General features: G+C 39.0%; 1 protein-coding gene across 3 annotated transcripts in view; it reads right to left on the reverse strand.

Moving 5' to 3' along the window:
* The window catches only part of LOC127431764 (arf-GAP with SH3 domain, ANK repeat and PH domain-containing protein 1-like), a 126,936-nt gene that overhangs the window by 18,987 nt on the left and 88,118 nt on the right, over nt 1-19,831 (reverse strand). For all 3 annotated transcript variants that reach the window (XM_051682297.1, XM_051682299.1, XM_051682300.1), the window contains 10 exons: nt 19,573-19,673; nt 19,376-19,445; nt 18,332-18,419; nt 18,028-18,076; nt 15,018-15,181; nt 9,777-9,910; nt 9,503-9,594; nt 8,686-8,872; nt 3,818-3,903; nt 967-1,082 (listed from right to left, as the gene is read on the reverse strand). In XM_051682297.1, the coding sequence (XP_051538257.1) occupies nt 967-1,082; nt 3,818-3,903; nt 8,686-8,872; nt 9,503-9,594; nt 9,777-9,910; nt 15,018-15,181; nt 18,028-18,076; nt 18,332-18,419; nt 19,376-19,445; nt 19,573-19,673 (1,087 nt within the window). The remainder of the gene's footprint in view (nt 1-966; nt 1,083-3,817; nt 3,904-8,685; nt 8,873-9,502; nt 9,595-9,776; nt 9,911-15,017; nt 15,182-18,027; nt 18,077-18,331; nt 18,420-19,375; nt 19,446-19,572; nt 19,674-19,831) is intronic.

The raw sequence follows: 19,831 nt of genomic DNA on the forward strand, positions 1-19,831 counted from the left end.
AGATATTTAATCTACACTACTAGCTAGTTTGGACACACCTTACTTTTAATATTTTCCACATTTTAGAATAACAGTAAAGTCAAATCTATGAAATAACATACATAAAAGTATGCTGGGCACTTGTTGGCTGTTTTCTCTTTACTATCCATTTTTACTCAACCATCTGAAGGAATAGTTCACCAAAAATGATAATTATCTCATCATTTACTCACCCTTATGGCTTCTCAAACTCGTATGACTTTCTTTTTTCTGCGGAACCCAAACATAGATATTTTGATAGACATATGATGTGAATATATCCACTCAATGCAAGTCAATGGGGTCCAATTCTTCCAAACTCCAAAAAGGACATTAAGGCACCACCACAAAGGTAATCCATACAACTTCAGTGGATCAATCCATGTCTTCTGAAGCGATACGATCGGTTTTGGGTGAGAAACAGACAAAAAAATTTAACTCCTTTTTCATGATAAACCTTGACATCTGCAGTCTCCTTGACACGATCATGATTTGAAGCTCATTTACACTTCCTCATGCTTGATGCATGATCATGCCTAGGCAAGTGTTGGTCCCCCTTGACTTGCATTTTATGATGTACATTAACATCATATCTTCATTTGTGTTCCACAGAAGAAAGAAATTCATATGAGTTTGAGATAGCGTAAGGGTGAGTAAATGATGAGAGAATTATAATTTTTAGGTGAAGAATTTCTTTAAAATATACTATAAAATGTAAATTAATTTTAGTTTAATGTTCATTTATATTTATACATATGCACAATGTATATATGTAAAACTAATTAAAGCATTTAGTCATAAGCCTTTAGATGAAACAAATTCAGCCAAGTGTGCAAAAAAGTCTGCAAAAATATAATGCACAAATAGATATGTGAGCCCTGGTTAAAGTCAGCTGTGGTTAGGAATTAGCATATGCATAAGCCATGTGTGTACTGTGTATATACTCACTGATATCAGTAGCTGGTTTGCCCCTCAGCAGTAGTTTGAGGCATTCATGTTTCTCATACAGGCAGCAGTAGTGCAGAGCCGTGTTTCCTCTTTCCGTCTGTTTATCCAGATTCCCACTGTAGGCAGAGGAACGGTAAAGTTAAACACTTTATTTAAAACTCCTACTGCTAAACAAAACAACTGAACACACACCTCTACAGAGCCCTTCAAACATTTTATTGAGACTGTGATATTAACAAGGTTTCCACTCTTTATGAGCAACTTCAAACTCTTGCCATGCAAATATGTGTCAGCAGTGGGCAAACAGTGTGTGACCCAATTCTGTTTACCAAGTGGGAATCACAGCAAGGGGAAGAAACCAATTAAAAAGACACTACACAGCTTCAGCTTACATTCTCATTCTGTGTGTGAAATCGAATATCACTGACCTATATTCACCAATGACCTAAGTTCAACTTGAATATTTTTGTAAAAGAGATTAGCCATACACGTCAAGATGTATTATTTGGCTCTGTTGTAAAGATTAGTTGTTTATGCAAAATAAAGAATCAAATAAAACCACAGCACTCTAAAATGGTGCATAAATAATAACAGTAACCTAAATACAACAGACTCAGTGCTGTTGAAAATTTGACATTAATACAGAATTTGCATTTCAGTGGATATCTGACCAATTTGAGACGGAATAAAAAAAAACTATTTTTTGCAGTCACAAATTGTGTAATTTTATACAGCTGAATGTTTGACTACTAACACAGAAAAGCTCTTTTATAAAACAAATGGATTTCTGTGTGTGGTTGATTGTTTAAGGTAGGGTCATAACCACTTTAACCCTCAGAGATCCTAGCATTGATATGCATATTTTTTTTTATTTATTTTTTTTTATTGAAAGTGTTTTTAGGTAGCCTCTAGTTATACATTTTTTTTATATATATATATTTATTTTTTTATATTTATTTTGTTTTGGGGTGAATTTTGTAAAAATGTTGCAAAATTGTGACACTGGACCTTTAGGGTTGCAACATTTGTTGCAACACTGGTTTTAGGTCAGTACGTGGAAGTTCTGAACTCACAACAAAATTTAAATACAAAAGTATATGAAAAATCATTTATTACATGCAGTACAGGTAAATTAATGAACAGTTTGATGATTTTAATCTAATAAGAACTATTGATAATAAATTTGCAGGTATAATCAAATTAAATTAAAAGACATCTATATGAAATGTAGTATATTTAATTTACCATGAATAACATAACACTTTTTTGTTGAAACATGTATGAAAGTTACATTTTTCGGGAAATGTAAACATCAATAAACATGTTGGGAATTAAGAAAAATATTACAGGTCAAATACTTATTCTGAAAATTGCTAAATTTCTTCCTGAAGTGTAAGATATTGAGTCAAATAGCCTTTTTTCTTTTGTGTGACATTAGCAAGAAGTGACAATATGCAAATTGTTCCCATCAAAACGGCTTTTGTGATACAGTTCAGATTATCACCTATTGTTATGTGTCGTTTTTACCCATTTTTAATGAATATTGTTTATTGATACAACAGTAAGTTCTGGTCCTTGAATCTGATTGGAAGAGAGGCTTTCCAAGAGTTCTGATAGCTCATACCATCATCACTGGGACGCTTTACTGTTTATATCACTCCGCTTGTGTTCGTGGCGTTCTAAACTAACTTGTAAGAGCAGCGCAGATGTATAAGAGCAGCTAGATGTGTGAAGTTTTATTCATCCCTGCGATATTAAAGATTTGAGCCAGCAGGTGGCAACAAAAGACCATCTTGTGTGTGCTAGGAGCAAGTTAAGCTGGTGTTGACAAACTATGTCAGTCAGTGTGTGAGTTTTTTTTTTTTTGAAGTCATCCGGAATTGTCTCTCACGCTATAAATGCTTGGATTACTACTACACTATAGCTGAGAAATAGAATTAAAATAACAGCTTCTGCATAACTGACGATCACAGCTAAGGGTCCCGACAGGAGGAATAATTAAACACACTCAGGGCGCATACCTGATACATGTCTCCAGGTTGGGTAAGTTGTACACTTTCAATATGGTGGAGGAAAGTACATTTTCTGTGTCGGTGTCAAAATAAGAGTTCCCCAAGAAATATACAAAAATGAAACTGGCGTCCTCCATGTTTCTCTCCGACAACAAAACAACGAAAAAACTCTCCTACATGCTTGTAGGATAATTACGATAGCACATATGGCAGCATCACTCCATGATTGGAGCGGATTACTATCACACTACAGCTGAGGAATAGAGTTAAACTAACAGCTGCAGCATTACTGTTCATCACTGCAACAGATGCAGGTATTCACACCATCAGTCTCTCTCTCTCTCTCACTCTCTCTCTCTCTCTCTCTCTCTCTCTCTCTCTCATACACACACACTGTGAGCCAAGTATAGTTCTGGCTCAGGCATGACCTGATCTTCTAGTGCAGTTATGTAAGCTTTAATCCGCACAGCAGAGAGCAAATTGAGCTGAAGCTGAACTTAAATTACTCTATTATCTGCATATTAATCCCTGCATAAGTTGTGGAGCTCTTCCAGCATGCATACACACACATCTAGGAACACCTGGTGTTCTAAGAAAGAAGCATATTAAAAACTCATCCAGGATAACAGTTGAGCACTACAGATAATTGTAATGAGGGAACAGAACAAAATGTTACTGCCTGACAACTGACGACCCAAACTGACAAAAAGAACAGAATCCTGAAGATTACTCGCTGTAAACTACAAACAAATATATGTATTTACAAACTGGAATCTCATGTAAAATCACTGCAGGGAGTGTATACTCAGAGAGGTTGGTTGTAGGTTGATGTTCAATACCTGTTCTGGACAAGGAAGTCAACCAGATGCAGTGAGGTGTGGTCAGCCGTCCTAACAGCGTAGTGCAATGCTGTTTCTCCTCCTTCCTATAAGGAAAAACCCACAAACAATGCATGTTTTGGGGGCTGATGCGCAGGACGAAAGCTATATAATATAAACTAATTGGAGATCATTTTAGATGGTGGATATTTCTGAGACTGCACCCACTCAGAGGCAGCTGTTCATCTGCGTGTCTGACGGCAGCATTATAAAAGACTTTTGATGAAGGAATGAAGGGTCTCTCAGAGAGGAAACTGGGAGAAGATCAAGGCTACAGATTCAAGTCCCATCCAACATGTCTGCTTTCTGATTTGCAGCAGACCTTAAAATCTGTGCTCATCAAAGGCTCTGATGTGGATGGTTCATTCACCATGTGATGTGCTAGTTATACTGGCTATGTCTCTTAGAATCAGAATGAGCTTTATTGCCAAGTATGCTTACACATACAAGGAATTTGTCTTGGTGACAGGAGCTTCCAGTACACAACAATACAAAAACAGCAACAAGACTTTAAAAAAATAATTAAAATTGAATAAAAAATAGATAAATATTGAAAAGAAAAAAGTATATATAGAATACACAATAGACAAATATTATATATATATATATACACACACACACACACACACACACACACACACACACATATATATATACATATACATACATACATACATATATATATATATATATATGTATATATATATATATATATATATATATATATATGTGTGTGTGTGTGTGTGTGTGTATATATATATATATATATATATATATATATACACACACACATACATACACACACACACACACACACACATACACATACGTAGTGCAAATCTAAATACAAATCAGTTATGTACAGTGCAAGGGAATGTAATGGCAGAAGAGGTAGGATGTGTTGGACAATATAAAAAGACTAAGCTGTGTATTACACATTAATTATTGCTCAAAAGGGCAGTTTTAACTGTTCATGAGATGGATAGCCTGGGGGAAAAAACTGTTCCTGTGCCTGACGGTTCTGGTGCTCAGAGCTCCGAAGCGTTGGCCAGAAGGCAACAGTTCAAAAACGTAGTGGGCAGGGTGAGTGGGGTCCAGAGTGATTTTTCCAGCCTTTTTCCTCACTCTGGAAGTGTATAGTTCTTGAAGTGGGGGGGGGGCAGGGGGCAACCAATAATCCTCTCAGCAGTCCGAACTGTCCTTTGTAGTCTTCTGATGTCTGATTTCATAGCTGAACCAAACCAGACAGTTATTGAAGTGCAGAGGACAGACTCGATGACCGCTGAGTAGAACTGTATCATCAGCGCCTGTGGCAGGTTGAACTTCCTCAACTGGCGAAGGTAGTACAACCTCTACTGGGCCTTTTTCGCAATGGAGTCAATGTGGGTCTCCCACTTCCAATCCTGTGAGATGGTAGTGCCCAGGAACCTGAATGACTCCACTGCTGCCACAGTGCTGTTTAGAATGGTGAGGGGGTTCAGTGTTGGGGTGTTCCTCCTAAAGTCCACTATAATCTCCACTGTTTTGAGCGTGTTCAGCTCCAGGTTGTTTTGACTGCACCAGACAGCCAGCTGTTTAACCTCCCTTCTGTATGCAGACTCATCGTCATCTCGGATGAGGCTGATGACAGTGGTGTCATCTGCAAACTTCAGGAGCTTGACAGAGGGGTCCTTGGTGATGCAGTCATTGGTGTAGAGGGAGAAGAGTAGTGGGGAGAGCACACATCCCTGGGGGGTACCAGTGCTGACTGTACAGGTGCTGGAAGTGAATTTCCCCTGTCTCACAAGCTGCTGCCTGTCTGTCAGAAAGCTGGTAATCCACTGACAGATAGACATGAGAACAGAGAGTTGGTGTAATTTAGTCCGGAGAATAGCTGGGATAATGGTGTTGAAAGCCGAACTGAAGTCCACAAAAAGGATCCTTGCATATGTCTCCGGTCTGTGCAGATGTTGCAGGATATGATGCAATCCCATGTTGACTGCCTAATCCACAGACCTGTTTGCTCGATAAGCAAATTGAAGGGGATCTAGAAAGGGTCCAGTGATGTCCTTAAGGTGGGCCAACACCAGTCTCTCAAATGACTTCATGATCACAGACGTCAGGGCGACAGCTCTGTAGTCATTAAGTCCTATGATTTTTGGTTTCTTTGGGATTGGGATGATAGTGGAACATTTGAAGCAGCATGGGACTTCACACTGCTCCAGTGATCTATTGAAGATCAGTGTGAAGATGGGGGCCAGCTAGTTAGCACAGGATCTAAGACATGCAGATGAAACGTCATATGGGCCCTGTGCTTTCCTTATCCTTTGTTTTCGAAAGATGCGGACCACATCATCTTCGCAGATCTTAAGTGCAGTTTAAGTAGCAGGAGGGGGGAGGAGGGGGGTTGCAGGAGGTGTTGGTGTGAAGTGAAGGTCAGAGTGGGTGTGGGGTGTGAAATTGGGCCTTTCAAATCTGCAGTAGAACACATTAAGTTCGTCAGCCAGTTGTTGGTTCCCTACAGGGTTGGGGGTAGGAATCCTGTAATTCATAAGTTGTTTCATGCCACTCCACACTGATGCAGGGTCGGTAGCTAAAAACTTGTTTTTCAGCTTCTCAGCGTATCTTCTTTTAGCCACTCTGATTCCCTTATTCAGTGTGTTCTTGGCCTGATTGTACAAGACTTTATCCCCAGCTCTGTAAGCATCCTCTTTGGCCTGATGAAGCTGCCTGAGTTCCACTGTAAACCATGATTTGTCATTGTTAAATGTTAAATAAGTCCTAGTAGGAATACACATATCCTCACAGAAACTGATATATGATGTAACAGTATCTGTGAGCTTGTCCAGGTCTGTGGCTGCAGCCTCAAAAACACTCCAATCAGTGCAGTCAAAGCAGGCTTGTAGTTCCCGCTCTGCTTCGTTAGTCCATCTCTTTACAGTCCTTAATACAGGCTTATCAGATATTAATTTCTGTCTGTAGGTTGGAAGAAGATGAACCAGACAGTGATCAGAAAGTCCCAAAGCTGCTCTAGGGACAGAGCGATATGCATTCTTTACTGTTGTGTAGCAGTGGTCCAGTATATTTCTGTCTCTGGCTGGGCATGTAATGTGCTGTTTGTATTTGGGCAGTTCACGTGTGAGGTTTGCTTTGTTAAAATCCTCAAGAATAATAATAACTGAGTCCGGGTAGTGTTGTTCTGTGTCTGTGATTTGATCAGTCAGCTGTTGCAGCGCTGTGTTCAAACACGCGTTTGGTGCGATATACACACTCATCAGAATAAACGAGGAAAACTCCCGCAGCGAGTAGAAAGGCTTACAGTTAATAAAGAGCACTTCCAAATTAGGACAGCACATCTTCTTGAACATTGTTACATCTGTACACCAACTTTCATTGATGTAAAAGAATGTTCCACCGCCTCTCGTTTTCCCCATTAACTCCGCGATGCAATCCACTCTGAACAGCCGAAAGCCCGGCAGATGTAACGCACTGTCCGGAATGGCTTCACTCAGCCAGGTTTCTGTGAAGCACAAGGCAGCAGAGGTTGAAAAGTCCTTGTTTGTGCAGGTGAGGAGATGTAATTCGTCCGTTTTGTTAGGGAGAGAGCGGAGATTCGCAAGATGAATGCTCGGCAGCATTGATCGAAAGCCCCGCTGACGGAGCCTGACCAGCGCGCCTGCATCTCATAGCGCGTTTAAACAACACAGCCGCGCCTCCGACTAAAATGTCAAACAAAACGTCCGAATATTCAAAATCTGGGAAAAGATTGACGGATATATGCTGTCGAATGTTCAGCAGTTCGTCTCTGGTAAAACTGACTGGAAAAAGATTACTATACACAGGACAAACAATCCAAAAACAACAAAACAACAGAAGGGCTCCACACCGAGGCGGCCATCCGCGGCGCCATCATGATGATGTATTAGGAGCTACTGTCTCCTCCCAGAATCCTCTGTGCACTTCAAATTCAAAAACAAGCATGTATAAACCCTTAGTAGGGCTACTTTATTATATTTTTTAACAAGCAAATTATAAAAGTACTGCCAAACTCTCAGAGAAAACTCTAAGACTGGTCTATATTAAAACTAACGTTAGGCAAATTCTTTATCAAAAGCTATTTACACAAATGATAAACATAACTGCAGTAACTTTGGTTCCCGGGTCAAACAAAAAAAAAACTGATGAAATTGCTAGACGAGCACAGTTTTTGTTCCTGTGTTGCCGTATTTCTTTTCAAACAGGGAGTTGGGGCTGGAAATTTTGAAGGGCATTTCTCTTTATTTGTTACGTCACAGATGTGAATCATGATTTGCTACTATAAAGTTAGAGGCACTTGGTTTTGGTGGAGGGTAAATCATTCTCATTCTAGAGAGAATTTGATTGGAAGATGAGTCATCAATGTGTTTGGTCCTTTTTCTCATAAATTTTAAATGTGTAGATCTGCTAAAAGTTAATTTCATCATCTTTTAGGAGTACATATAGCACATATGTAAGCATATATGTAAACGGTCCTGCACAACCCGCTCTGACCGGAATTCGAACCGGCGTCTCTGGCATGGGAGGCGGGTGCTCTAACAAGGAGGCTAAAGGGTACAGCCTGCGGCGTCAGTCACAAGTACACCTCTTGAGGCCAGGGTAGTGAGGTTTACACACTGCACAGCTACCTACCAGCTGGCTACCGTTACATATAGATGGCCTCTTAACTATCATACATGGACCAAAAGCCACAAAACACTTTAACTTTAGAGACCAGGTTGTTCTCTGTAATTTTGGTTCCTGTGTTATCTGTTTTTAAACCCTACTTAACACTAATGATCAGCTTGACTCTCAGATGTATTACTGTCACTTACCTGTCCTCCTTCAGGTAGTGGTTCCATAAGCTCCACCCCCTCAGCATAAACCTGGATGAGGGCTAGCAGGTCATGTGACTTGACTGCTTCATACAGCTCACTCATCTTAGCCACTGCTGAGCTGCAGGTCTTTCTTGCGAACTTATGATCAACATACTTAACATTTATAAACTCCTTACGCACGGTCCTAAAAACAACATATAAGATAGGGTGAAGTGACGCATTTAAAAATGTGTTACATGAACACATATTCTACACCAATATCCAAAACGTTTAAATGTCATTTAAGTGACTGCTTATTTCCCACAAACGCAGGGAAGTTTTTATTTTGCTAGTAGGCCTACTTGAAATAAATGTGTGCTGGGTTGACAATAAAATACATTTTAATAGGTCTCCAGTGATTAAAATGAAACCAACATGTCAAAGCATGCATACATGGATCTTATAAATCAGATCAGTTCCTTTTCTAAATTATGACTGGTTGAAGTGCTGTTAAAGCCAGTGTAAAATACCGATATACGCACACCTTTGACCGCACATGAGTTGCATTCTATATTAATGCAACAAGATGTAATGCTAGATGTTGTATATTCTGATTATCATTATTAATCAATTAAACCTTATTTTGAACATTGGTGTCTTTTATCATATTGCTGTTGTCACTATTTTATAAGTTATATTACCACGGTAAAGGGTATCTGCTCCGGATTTTGCCTAAGAACACCCCTTAATCGAGGTAAAATCATTGTTACATATAACCTCTTGTGGTAAAATGACTAATTTATCCTTTGACGTATTTTATGCCTTACATACTCACATGTCACTAGCAGGAGTGGGTTTAGGAGAGGGACAAGGAAGATTTCCTTCCATTATTTGATTAAAACTACTGTTCCCCACATTCTTGGCCAGCTGAAAGCAATGGAAAATATGGATAATTTAAGAGATTAGTCAACAATCTCAAAATTCATTTAATTGAGATGTAGATTGTCATGGTTCCAATGCACTGACCCTCAAATATTTTCTATGAAATACAATTTAATTGTTAAACTCTATAATGTTTGCATAGGGGATGTCTGAGCCAATGAACACACCAAGAGTTCAGAGGTTCCCAGTTTGTCCAGTTCCATGGACTGGATGCGAGAGATATGGACGCCCATCTCCCGGTGAATTCCTGAACACTCGATGCACGTCAGGATACCCAGGTTAGTCGACAGCCATTTGGGATCTGAGAACATCACAAAAGAACAATGTGGGAAATAAGAAACAAGGAAAAACAAGTAATGCATGCTTTATGCTATATGGTTACTTTTTGATTCTGTCACCACTAGGAGTCAGCGTTAAACTCGTAATTTAATTTCTGTTCTAGAACAGTGAGCCCTACATTGTACAAATTTAATTCAAAACAGATCGCTATATAAAAGTGGGAATGTTATCACTGAGACGCAGACTGATCAGTGTTTGTGTACGAAGATGAATTGTTTGTGCCTGTCTGAGTGTGTTGAAGTTGGTAGCAGAGTGTGTGTGAGTCAGAGACAAGCTCTAATAGTGCCAGTGAAATCCCCAGAGCAGAACCAGTAACAGTGTGACAAAGATAAGAGGATACACACACACCACCAGCAGATGCTTAATAAAGACACAGGTCTTCCCCAGCAGTTTTCTCTGCATGCTCAGTAACTCCCAGAAGCCCTCAATCTCTCTCTCAATTTTATTCCTCTGACACATACATTCAATATGAGCATAAAATCCATTCATTTCACTGTTTTACAACACAAGATGCCATTCTAAAATCTGCATAAAAAGTTATAGCTTTTGTTTATTTTTCCAGTTAAAATAATCATCCTAGCTTAATATCCAGAGACAACTATAATTAGGCCATTTGTAGGTTGATAATCCCAAAAACTGTAAACGCTGTCTCTGTGGTGCTATCAAAACATTGCCCAGTTTGTCTGACCAGCCAGATACAATATTTGCTCAACTAATAACGTGCGTTTGGGGTGGGACTATATGTTTGTCCAGCTAATAACTAACGGAGAAGTGTTGGGTAACACACATCAGATTTAAATAAACCTGTGCTCAAACAGATTCACTGACTATCAACCGACAGCCTGAAAGTCAATACAGTACAATACAAACTACTGTATATTTTATATATAATATAAATACTATTTTTATTGTATAATGTGTATTCTATATTGTGTGTATTGTATACTGTATATTGTATATTATTATTTGTATATTGTGTTGTGTGTAATTATGTGTATATTAGATTTTAAATTGTGATGTGTAAATCTGTTTATTGTAAATTGGTATATGTCTCATCACTGTCATGATTGCTGTGTTGCTCGGAACTGCACCCCAGACTTTCACCCACTATTGCACTTGTGTATATGGTTGTGTGACAATAAAAGTGAAGTGAAATGAACTTGTGTGAAGATTTATGCACCTTGACAAAGATCAGAGCATTTAAAGTGTTTAGCTCTATGCTGAGAAGCTGAACAACAGCTCAACGTAGCTCTATAAGCCTCTTACACACAAGGTGGGTTTTATCTAACTATTTTTATGCGCACTTTGAAATTGTGCATAAGAAATCCTGAATGGAAATGCTTGATATGCGAATAAACTTTCTAAATTCGCTTAAAATGTAATGCGCTAGGAGGAGGTGGATTTTCTAGAATGTCGCATTAGTAAAATGCGCATTAAGGTGATTGAAACGGTTTATTTGCAAAATGATGACGTTTTTTTTTTTTTGTAGTTTTTTTTTTTCATTTTCTCCCAATTTGGAATGTACAATTCCCAATTTTGTCCATAGAAGTCCTCGTGGTGGCGTAGTGACTCGCCTCAATCCGGGTGGCGGAGGACGAATCTCAGCTGCCTCCAAGTCTGAGACCGTCAAACCACGGAGACATAGCGCGTGGAGGTCCATGCCATCCACCGCGGCATCTACACATGACTCACCACGCGCCCCACCGAGAGCGAACCACATTATAGCGATCACGAGGAGTTAACCCCATGTGCCTCTACCCACCCTAACAACCGGGCCAATTTGGTTGCTTAGGAGACCTGGCTGGAGTCACTCAGCACCCCCTGGGATTCAAACTCGCGAACTCCAGGGGTGGTAGCCAGCGTCTTTACCACTGAGCTACCCAGGCCCCTAATGATGACGTGTTTTGACCATTCATGCATGTGTTACGAGTGTGCGACAGCTTGATGTAACTAGCCCACCGAAAGGTCCGTCCTTGGCACACAATTCTTTAAACATAGCGCTTGTCATTCGGAAGTGTTTAACCCACAGCCGGTCGATAAATGGGTCCTCGCAATCCGCCAGTTTTGAGAGCGGGCGCTCCCAAGTATGCGGAGACTGGCGGTGTGTGGGCATCTCAGCTATTTCAGCCCACATTATATCAGATATTACACTTATTCTGAAGTGTCTCGTGGATGCATTTAATAAAATAAGATACTTGCTCCAATATTGCAAATAAAACTGTCCCCAAAGCAGGGAGAGGTCATTCAGCTGCTGCATCGTGACGAGGCGACTCCCTCATGATAATGCGCATTACGTAGTGAATGGAAACACACGACAATTCGTATTTTCTTAAGTCTATTTTTTTAGAAATGCGCTTAAAAAATGCAAAACATTTTGGATAGAAAACCAGCAAGTCACAGGGTCACCTGAGGTCTCCTGTGCTGCATTTACTAGTGTTGAGAAGTCTAACTGCAGCAAATCATTTTGTTTGAATGGTTCATTTCAACAGCTGAAATGACATTTTACTTTTTGGAGCGTTTCCTGTGCGGCATTTTAAGTGGTCAGAAATGTTTACACTGATAACCCAGACAACATTTAGAATCACATGGAATATCTCATTTTTAGATTTATTAATTTTTCATTGACATCTCTATGTTACAAGACAAGTAAAAAGGCCCGTCTATCTTTTTCCAGAGAAAGAAAACAATGAACGAGTGAGCGTGATGAAATAATTCCAGGAGCAGCAGCCTTCTTCTCAGAACTTCAGCACAGCTTGCATGAGCCAATTACATAAGAGAGAGTGATGTAACTGCGCTTGCTGTCCTAACTGCCTGATCACTAACAATACACTGCCGCTGCTGTTCATGAGCAGAGAGACTAATATAAATGATAATGGAGGGATAGAAACAGAAATACCAGGAATACAAAAGCGAGACTGACTGTTGGCAGGAAACGAGTGAAGCAGGGAGAAGAGAGCAAAGAAGAAGAAAAAGGAGAGAGATGAGAGGCAGGAGGTAAAGAGACAAACACACAGTACTAGAGAAGAGAAAGACCAATCGACAAACAGACAGATAGAATAAAATGATACATGGAACAACAGAATGACAAAAATAACAAGAAAAACAACTGACAGATGGACTGACATAAAACATTAACACAATAGATACAATGAGTTAAACAGAATGAGACAGACAGAAAAACAGTTACATTGAACAGACAGACAGACACAACAATAGAACGAAAGAGAACGACAGCCAGAAAGACAGAATGGCAGAACCACAGACAGACAGACAGAACAACAGAGTGACAGACAGACAGATAGAACGACAGACAGAGAGAACAATAGAACGACATAGCCAGACATATAGAACAACAGAACGACAGAGAGACAGAGACAAACAGACAGACAGACATATAGAACAATAGACAGACAGATAGAATGACACAGACAGACAGATAGATATATAGATAGATAGAACGACAGAGACAAACAGACAGACATATAGAACGATAGATTATATGACAGACATACAGAATGACAGACAGACAGATACAACAATAGAACGAAAGAGAACGACAGACAGAAAGACAGAATGGCAGAACCACAGAGAGACAGTCAGGCAGATAGACCGACAGACAGACAGAGAATGACAGACAGACAGACAAACAGACAGACAGAGAGAACAATAGAACGATAGATAGAACGACATAGCCAGACATATAGAACAACAGAGAGACAGAGACAAACAGACAGACAGACATACAGAACAATAGACAGACAGATAGACAAACAACAGACACAACAATAGAACGATAGATCATACGACAGACAGATAGAATGACAGACAGACAGACACAACAATAGAACAAAAGCGAACGACAGACAGAAAGATAGAACGGCAAAACCACAGACAGACAGTCAGACAGATAGACTGACAGACAGACAGAGAACGACAGACAGAGAGAACAATAGAACGATAGATAGAACGACACAGCCAGACAGACAGACATATAGAACAACAGAACGACAGAGACAGAGACAAACAGACAGACAGACATATAGAACAATAGGCAAATGACAGATACAACAATAGAACGATAGATTGTACGACAGACAGATAGAATGACAGACAGACAGACACAACAATAGAATGAAAGCAAATGACAGACAGACAGTCAGACAGATAGACCGACAGACAGACAGACAGACAGAGAACGACAGACAGACAGAGAGAACAATAGAACGATAGATAGAATGACACAGCCAGATAGACAGACAGACAGACATATAGAACAATAGACAGACAGATAGATAGAACGACACAAAGATAAACAGACACAACAAGAGAACGATAGAGAGAACGACAAACAGACAGATAGACAGACAGACAGATAGAACGGCAGACAGACAGACAGATTGAACAATAGAATGATAAATAGAAAGACAGACAGACAGACAGATAGATAGATAGAATGACACAGACAGAACAGTAGAACGATAGATAGAATGACAGACAGATAGAATGACAGACAGACAGACATACAAACAGAACAATACACAGACAGACATACAGACAGAACAATACAATGACAGACAGACATACAGACAGAACAATAGAACGACAGACATACAGACAGAACAATAGAATGACAGACAGACAGACAGAACAATACAATGACTGACAGACAGACAGACGGACATACAGACAGATAGAACAACTGACGGATGGAAGGACGGACGGACGGACAGACAGACAGATAGATAGATCGTTATTTTATAATATAAAAAGCTGCTTGGAGAAATGTTCTATCTTATGAGTTGCACCTCTGAGAATGCCATTTCAAATAACAGCTGAACAGCAGACATGGCAGTTGTTTATTCAGGTAGTACAGGCACAACAATGGTATTTGAGCAATTTACCAGGGGCAGTTTAGTTGGTACAGCTTTAGTAATGTGTTAGTGCAGTAAAACACTGAAAACTAAAAATGTATTTGTGTGTGCTAGTTCAGTTTGGAGGGCATCACAAAATATGAGCTTGGAAGACTGACAGAAACAGAGCACAGCACAGCACAATTGTGACCAGCATACCTGGAGCCCCACAGTCACAGCACACTTCATTGCCGGGCATCCGCAACACATCGTCAATAATGGCCTTGGTAAGATCTTCCAGCCCATCATCCCCTCCACTCTGCTCTCCCCTGAAAGCCATGTTAAGCGCCTCCTCCTTGCTGTTAGTTAACACAGAGATCCATCTGTAGAGAGAGAAAAACATTTACAAACACCCAGATTAAATGTTCTCCACCTTTTTTGATCACAGTTTTATGCAGCAAAAAAAAAATAAATCAACACAAACACAGTGACACACAGCACTGGAATGTGGCACCTCTTGTAGGTAAAAATTAAATATTATAAATCTATCATATCAATATAATAAATAGATGTGACTGTTTTTACCTTTTATTTGTTTGCTAATTATTTTTCTTCAAATGATCCAGTGGCCGGATTGGCAATGTCTTTGACACCCGTTTAAGACCCCCTCCATCTCGACCCTATATTATTCCCCTTGAAATGTATTTCTACTTTAACAGGTAAGGTGGAGCAATGCTCAAAAGCATGCAATTGCCCCTTGTTAGCTGGATGATGGGGCTGGAATCTGGCACACAGCCATTCAAACGTTTAAAAGAGAATCCAGGCAAAAGCGGGGTGAAGGACATGTAGGATTGATGCTAAAAGGGGTGTTGGGGTCTATTTTGGATCAGCCTCTGTGCTTTTAAGAGCTCTTTAGAATGGCTGTAAAATGTCCCAGTAAGGAAGCCTGTGCACTCACAGTAAAGCTGACAATGATGAACAGCAGGGAGCCAGCAAGAGTGTGTGTGTGTGTGTGTGTGTGTGTGTGTGTATGTGTGTGTGTGTGTGTGTGTGTGTGTGTGTGTGTGTTGTGTGCACACAGGTTTGGCTACACATGTAAGGGACACGTTTTTGAAAATGTCCTCACAAATACAGTCAAATATTTATACTGACATAAATCCGACTAGTGAGAACATTTAAAAGTGGTCCTCGCTATTTAAAAAGGCTCATAAATCAGTCAATGGTAAGGGGTCAGGTTTAGGGCTAGGGATAGGGTATAGAAGATCGAATTACCTTCATATAAAACTATTGCATCAATCGGATGTCCTCACTACTAAGACTAATTCATACATACAGCAGCCAAACATTATGACAAAATTCACTGACGTTCTGCTAAGGTGTTTGTTTGGTGATATTTCTCCTGTTCATGCGCATCCCTGAAATGTTTGACCTAAGAGAACTCAGCTAGTCAAAGAGCGTTAATAATTGGTTAACATTTTTAATTGAATTAATTACGTGATATGCCGATTAATTCATCAAATTAATCACAATTAATTGCATATATAAATGTTTTCCGAGAAAGGTCCTCAAATAACAATGTTAAAAATGATAAAATAATTATAAACTGTAAATTATAAATAGTTATACTTTAATAATTATACACATAATATGTATTATAAATATAATAATTCTAACATTTAAAATGCATTACACTATTGTGAAAGACGAGTAAAGCATTGATATGACAATAAAAACATGGCTTTAGGAGGAAATATATTGTTTATTTCCATGTTATTAAATATAATCCTATCACTGGACTGAAATATATCCACAGCAATCCATTTTGCAATTAAATTCATCAATCTGTCCGGGATGGATTTATCATAAGGGCTTTTCTAAGGATGCGCCAATTTACACCTGAGTCAGACGGACGCTTTGGAGAGTCTCACTTTGGTTGTGTTGTGTCATAAACACAGTGTTTTTAGGTCGTTGTGTCAAGTTAAATGTATTTTGAAACGTAGAAAAAACACATCTCAAAATCCCTGCATTTGGATTTGTGCTCCTTCGAGCTGTATTTAAATGCATTCTCCTCTTGTGCTGTCGCTAGTGTCAAGCAAGCCTGGGTGTGGTCTGTTGCCGCTACAGATTAGCATTGACTATACTGCTAGTGTTTCGCTTACTGCCCCCTGCTGAAATAAAGTTTAAAAAAAAAGTTATGCAACCTTAACTACTGATGTGTCATACGCCTGAGAGTTGACAATCTCCATTGACACCCCCTCAACAGACTAATTTTAAAACGATGCTGCACATAGTATAAACACAGGCCTAGGGTGCTTGAGGTGGTTTAGGAAAAAAAAAAGTTTGGCTTATTCCATTGCATAAATAAAGCTATACAGTGAAACAAATGTGTGCAAGTAATTGGTCTTCATGACATAAAAAAAATTAATAAAATATTCCTATTTTAGTTTAAATTGATTAAAGTTTTACAAACTTTAAGTACACAAAACAGTTCTTGCTTCATTTCAAGACTGGGTCTGTATGTGAGTCAGATAATTCAGTAACCACTATGACTGATTCAGTGAGTTCATTCAGTGGAGGATTTGATTGATTCAAAGCTATAACTTGTGAACTTGCAGTGCAGGAAACACTTGTGTGTGGTACCACTAGTAGTGTGGATAAGAAGCATTGCAGACATAGTTGAAAATTTGTTAAAAGATGCATAGATGTTTTGCTTTCTGTGAGAGCATGTTTGTGTCTAAAGGACTCTGTGATATGTCACTGTGGTCTCAATGACCTAAATGAGTAATTGGCATCTTAAGACAAGCAAATGTCACTTCACAAACTTCTCCCCACAGAGACACACAAAACCCATCAAGTAAACGTCTTAATTGAGAGTTAAAATGTCCAATGTGGTTATGTCAAACTGCTATTACCACACTACAATTATTTTCAGGATGCTAATTTGCTATAAAGTATTGAAGTAAGTCATAAAAAAAGAAAGTGGTATTTCGGTCTCATAAAACTTTTAAAAGCTCCATGCAGATTATGGTACTATAATTGTTGATAATTGTTAAATTACAGTGAAAAAAATTCTATAATCAGCATATAAAAAATTTCTCATGGATAACTGCATTCACAGCGAAGTTAGATTAGAGGATCTAAGTATTTAGAAAAGTAAAATGGTGTGAAAAGATATGGCCTATTTGCTAAAAAAAAAAAAAAAAAAAAGAATTCCAACAAAAAACCTTACATCATAAATTCCTGCTCATCTTCAGCCTGGAAGTGATATGTGCGATTATCTGAAACAGATGATAAGTAAAATATGAGCTTTCTAGATAAACATGAAATGAATCACACTAATTAAACAACAGAAGACAGTAATAAAGTCATAATTCATATTTACAGTGCAATTATACAACTATTTAAGAACGAAATTGACAATTTTCTTCCAAGGATCAGTATGGTAAATGTAAACAAACACATTACACTAAGCTACTAAATCACTCATGTGGTCTGCCACAAGAATCTCTCCCTGTGGGTGCCTGATGACTTACGGGAAATGAGGTCAAAGCACTTCCTGTCCTCAGCACTGGGCTTGACCTGACATGTGAGCAGGTTGAGTTTGACGGGCTGTCTGTTTGACTGAAAGAAGACAAGCGACAAGAAATGCATGTTTAGCAACATTTGAATCACTTTTCTAACATCCATGCAGCAACAAACAGTTCTTAAAAGCTTTTAAATGTATTCTCTAGACCAATAATCTTCATAAATCACTAAAATACTTGACACAACCTGTTTTGTCTTAATGTGCTTTATTTAATACACATTTCACTGTACCTGTTATATTTTCCTGGCACTGAAAAACAGCAGTGAGGTTCGGCAATTAGTTTGGACTTAGCTCGTAGTGAAATAACACATAAAAACATGCAATACTTTATTTTGAATGTAGACAAATGAATTGCCGAACCTCACTGCTATTTTTATTGCAAGGTTAAAATAACACAAAGTATTCCTGTAACAGTGCTCTTTTTCTCACCATGCACAAGAAACCCTGAATTCAATACAAATATGCAACAGTGCTCTTTACTCATCTGCTACAAAGTGCGCAACAGAATGGAAGAAACTGTAGCAGTCTCAAGACACATTTTGAAAAGTTGGACTATTTTTAACTTAATACAGTATCTTAAAGATGTAAGATGCAAAATTGTCCATGATGCCCATCTAAACGTGTATGGCTTCATTTCTGAGAGGGTTTTACCATGCAAACTTTCTAACAGCTAAAGCAAATTATGCTAATTAGAGCACCACTGCTAAACATATCTAAACTAATAAATAAATAAATAAATAAAATAAAATATTAAATAAATGAGAGGAGAGGATAAGTAAATCCTATAAAAGTGGTTAACACTCAGTTGCTCTTTTCCCAGTAGGCTCTTAAAGAGGGACAGCGGGATGTCTGGGTTGTTATGGAGACACTCAGCCAAAGTTCAGAAAGCTGATGAAGTCTTTTCACTGATAATGTCAGACCTCTGTTTTGTATGGCTGATTACAGGAAGCGATGGAGATGGATAAGAATGTGTGTGTGTGGTTCTACTCACAGTGGCATGAGAGATGGTGAGAATTCCTCCTTTAACTGAGCACTTCCTCCTCTGCCACACCTTCCTCAATCTACAACACAACAATTACACCATATAACACTATTTATAGCCGAATGTGAGAAATTGTATTGACTACAGTGGTACATAAACACATGCATATCTAAATGAGAGAGAGAGTGTGTGTGAGTGGCTCCTACCCGTCACTCTTCTTCATCAGATATCCTTTCTTCTCACTGCCAAACTCTTTGTTTCCCTGTAGTTGGTGCATACTGTAGCCACCCTGTTTGCTCTGAGAGTCCTGCTCCAGAACACACACAAACATTTACACTCTTAAATACCTATACAATCACCAGTCCAAACAGATACACTAGAATCCACAGACAGGGCTCAACAATAAGGATGGCCCGCTGCCCAAGGGCCAGTGTGAGAAAGTTTTGGGCAAGTGCCGCATTATCG

Source organism: Myxocyprinus asiaticus, chromosome 41 (assembly GCF_019703515.2).
Source record: "Myxocyprinus asiaticus isolate MX2 ecotype Aquarium Trade chromosome 41, UBuf_Myxa_2, whole genome shotgun sequence".
Lineage (NCBI taxonomy): Eukaryota > Metazoa > Chordata > Actinopteri > Cypriniformes > Catostomidae > Myxocyprinus > Myxocyprinus asiaticus.